Here is a 4,291-nt window from a genome sequence, read left to right on the forward strand (position 1 = left end):
AACGTCGCGTAGACGAATACCTGAACCATTTTCATTGGAAACCCTCTGCCTTTTCCTTACCTTTCATGATTAGCAAACAATGTATTTATATGATGTTAATAGTATTGCCCTAACAAGTGGACAGTGCAGGTTCATTGACTTACCAAAGTAAAAATACATTGTAATCGTCATCTCTCAACATCAATATCTGCACTACCAAGAGTAACATGTACCACTGTATATCACTGTAAAAATTCCCGGTTTACACTTTTTTGAACACTTCAACACATTTATGTCCGTATTTTACACGCAAAAGTATTGGGAGCATAGCTTACAATTACCAATACAACGCGTTTACAATATATACTTTTAAGTACGGAGATAAACGTGTTGACTCTTTAAATAGCGTTTTCCGGCAATGTTTACATTGATTAATGTAACACTGAATTAATTAAGATATATTCTTAGCAGATTGATCAGATACCATCTAGGCAACATAGTTCACATTTGAACAATTACTCATAATCTTGAATTGTTTAATATATTGATATGTTCATCTAACTTTGAATCTCTTTGTTGGATACCAACTGATACCTCTCAGTGCCTAGAAAGTGTTTTGGCAGGTCAAAAATAGTAGTTGGTCCCTCCCAGTACCACCTTAAGCCAGAGTGTATCTGAGTATTGAGCAATTATCTAGATGGTTACTTTGTTTCCTGCGATTTAAAAATTGCCATTTTGTTCATCACGTCTGATTAACTTTATCGGGTGTACTCATACAACACTGATCCAATGTAATAAAGTAGCTGGCTGCTGCTCGCTTAGACGACTGCGCTGCACATATTACATTATCAATATCACTTGCTTGCCATATCGCTTCGAGATGTGTTGGCAACACTCAGTATTTGAAATTCAATTACTGTGCACGGCATGGATGACTGTAAACGTTGCCGAAACCGCTCGGATGCCCTGGATGTTTCATGTTTATAGCTCTGCAGACATGGTAGAAATTGAAACAGAAGTTTGCACCTTTGACAGATGGCTGTAACAGGATACTGAAAGACAAAAGCAGGCTTTGTTATAGCTTCAAATGTTGGACTCCGGGGTTAGACATTCACAATGAATGACAGTAATTCGTCATCTACAGGTAGGAATGCAATGTACGAACCTTTTGAGATTGTGCAGACTATATACTACTCCGTACTTGGTCTGGTAGGCGCCTTCGGTAACTCATTAACACTAATCGCCTTATTAACGTCAACGAAACTGAAAAACTCTTGCAATATATTTATTGGCAATCTTTGTATTTGTGATTTGATAACTAACACAGTAGTAACAGGAATATGTATTATCAGATTTGGCCCAGATTTGTGGTGGCAGAATCTGTTCATTTGTGTTTTTCAGTATTGTCTGACGGCGGCTTTAGCAGGAGTATCACTTATGACTTTAATATGTGTTGCTTTAAATCGCTACCTAGCACTTGCTAAGCCCTTTTCAACCTACCGTTCGTGTTGTCGTATGAAAGGAGCTGCCATTAGTATTGCGTTTACCTGGATAAGCAGTGGCATCCTCGTCGTCTTCCCAATTGTTCGAGGTACAAGGAGACCTGTATATGATCCAGAAATTCAAGCTTGTGTAGCCGACACAAGTGGATCAAATTGGTTGCGCACCACACTGGTATTGTTCTTCTATGTCATATTACCTTCCGCTATCATTGTACCGTGCCTCTACGGGATGATGTTTATCGCTGTCCGAAACAGTAAGAAACGAGTTCAACCAGCATTACAAGAATCTTCAGATGAACGCAGCATGTCGGCAATTACAGACCCAGCCACCTTTACGATCAGCAGCGTCAGTGCAGCCATATTGGAATCGTTTCCAAGACAAAACAAACGAGAACGAACTAAGGAAGAAGCGCGTCTTACAAAAATGCCACTACTCGTGTTTCTTGTGTTTGCTGTCTGCTGGTTGCCACACTGCGTCCTACACGTGGTTTCCAAATTTACGGAGGTACCAGCCATGGCTAGGAGGATAGCATTTATGTGCATCTGGACTAATTCTTCTATCAATCCATATCTGTATGCATTTACCAGTCAAAATTTTCGATTGGCTTATAAGAGGATTCTGAAATGCCAAAGAAGCGATACTTCACGTCCATAAAACTGTACAACATTCACATCTTATGCATATGACGCATATACATTTGATTAACAACCAGTCAGGTTATAGCACAGTAGTGCGCGAGGTCCCGAGCTCGAGCCACATCATGGCTGGAAATGATATCGTGAAAATAATTGCGTTAACTTGAAATTTTCTTGGACAAGGAACTAACTATACTTATCACATCTAATCCGTATGACGTATATATTTGATCAATAATTTAATTCTACTGCAACAACCAGCCAAGTTAGCACAGTTGATAGGGCTTCAGACTTCGGTGCGAGAGGTCCTGAGCTCGAGCCCCAGTGTGGCCGGAAATGATATCGTGAAAATAATTGCGCTAAATTCCCCTGGACAAGGAACTAACTACCTAATTAGATATCTTATGATATTTGTCACACGCCGTGATCATACGTCCGTGCACCTATTCAAAATCACTCGCATGTGACGGGATTTTGAATAGACGCTCGGGCGTTTGATACCTACGTTGAAAATCGTAAGCTCTCTATTGTCTCGGTTTATACCTGTACGTTACTCGGGGATCTGATCCTGGTTGCGATGGTTATTATGTGGGTTGACTAGGAGACTGCGTCTACATTGAGCTGCGTCCCTGATTGTAATGGTTTGTAAAGTGTGCGGAGGCATATAAATCCCCAAATTTAATTTGAACAAAACAAATTGCGCACAGAGTAAGGATGTAACCACCGCTTAATTTAAAGATATGGGCTAAATATTTATTTTCTTTAATTTACCAGAGTAGTCCAATATATTTCCGCAAACTACCATTTTTATGGTAATATTTATTTTCTTTAATTTAACAGAGTATTCCAATACATTTCCGCAAACTATCATTTCAATGTAAGAACTCGATAAATCAATTTAAACTGGAAGCAGATTGTTACAAAGTATAATAAATTAACTTAGTAACATAGTAATTTTGTTATTGCTCCAGAAAGAGTTTCATAATATGTGATGCGATCAAGCAAAATCAGTCGGAACTCGGAAATATTGATTTTGAGATATGGCCAAACGAAGGCAACATTTCCTTTTGTTTCCCTTTGTTTTGGGGAAGTCTTTAATTGCTCATATCTTTAGAACTGGTTTTTCAATTTCAATGGAGTTTTCTGCAAAATGCAGCTTTGCAAATGCTTTTTACTATCTTATAAGAAATTGACAGTTCAATATTTCCGAGTTCCGACTGGTTTTGCTTGATTGCATTACATATGTCATGTTTGTGTTCTATTACAGAATGTTACATTTATGCAGTCAAGTTAAAATATCAAATACATATTGTAATATCATAGAATCCATGCACGTATTTATATATAAACACCAACCATTCAATATTGTCAAATTCATTTCTGTCCAAGTCGACCAAGACAATTAAAATTGTCTAACGACAATATTTTAGTCAAGTTGCATAAATATTATGACAATAAGTAAGTTTTATATAACAAGGCCATGCAGCGAGCGTTTTTATAAGAGAAATTGTTTGGTTTCCTTGGAAATGATCGATGGCAATGGAAATTGTACATATTGCCACGGCACACTGTTTTGAAAGAGAAACATTACGTAAGCAAAATTCTGTAATACCGGGACAGTTCAGTAAAAAACAAATCAGAAACATTATGTACAAAAGAGGAACATTTGATTTAAAAACAGAAACAAAAAAAATAATGCTGGCAACTTAGCTGCCAGTGCGGTTTTTAACAGCTTTATTGATATAGATTAATATTAAAGTGTATAGTAATGGTAAGAATTTTCACATTCAAGCCGGGCATTCAAGATGTCACTTTGGTACTTACGTTGAAGTAAGAAAGTTGTTTTTTCCTCCACCTGATTCACCTTGAATAATGTGATGCGTGCTACTTCACAATGTGATTTGATGTTACATCATCTGGTACATCCTTAACAACTATGCAATAATCAAATACAATTTTAATCACAATGTGATTTTACCGTCACCTGGTACATCATGAACAACTGTGAAGCTCCATCATAGATTAATTCCTGGATTCGGCAGCTTTAATTAGCATGAGGCCGCATTGATATGTAAATAGCGTATTGTTATTTAAATTTGTGCCCGGACGTATTGAGGGCGACAGTCATGTTATCCAGACGGAGAATGGTTGCATATGCCGGGCATGTCAAATTG

At 37.6% G+C, this 4,291-nt stretch overlaps 1 protein-coding gene across 1 annotated transcript; it reads left to right on the forward strand.

Annotated features, from left to right (window-relative positions):
* Positions 1-1,095: 1,095 nt before the first annotated feature.
* Positions 1,096-2,136, forward strand: LOC140152364 (G-protein coupled receptor moody-like). Its single transcript, XM_072174669.1, has one exon. It carries the CDS (start codon positions 1,096-1,098, stop codon positions 2,134-2,136), a length of 1,041 nt encoding a protein of 346 aa, XP_072030770.1.
* Positions 2,137-4,291: the final 2,155 nt, after the last annotated feature.

The sequence above is a fragment of the Amphiura filiformis genome, chromosome 5, assembly GCF_039555335.1.
Source record: "Amphiura filiformis chromosome 5, Afil_fr2py, whole genome shotgun sequence".
Lineage (NCBI taxonomy): Eukaryota > Metazoa > Echinodermata > Ophiuroidea > Amphilepidida > Amphiuridae > Amphiura > Amphiura filiformis.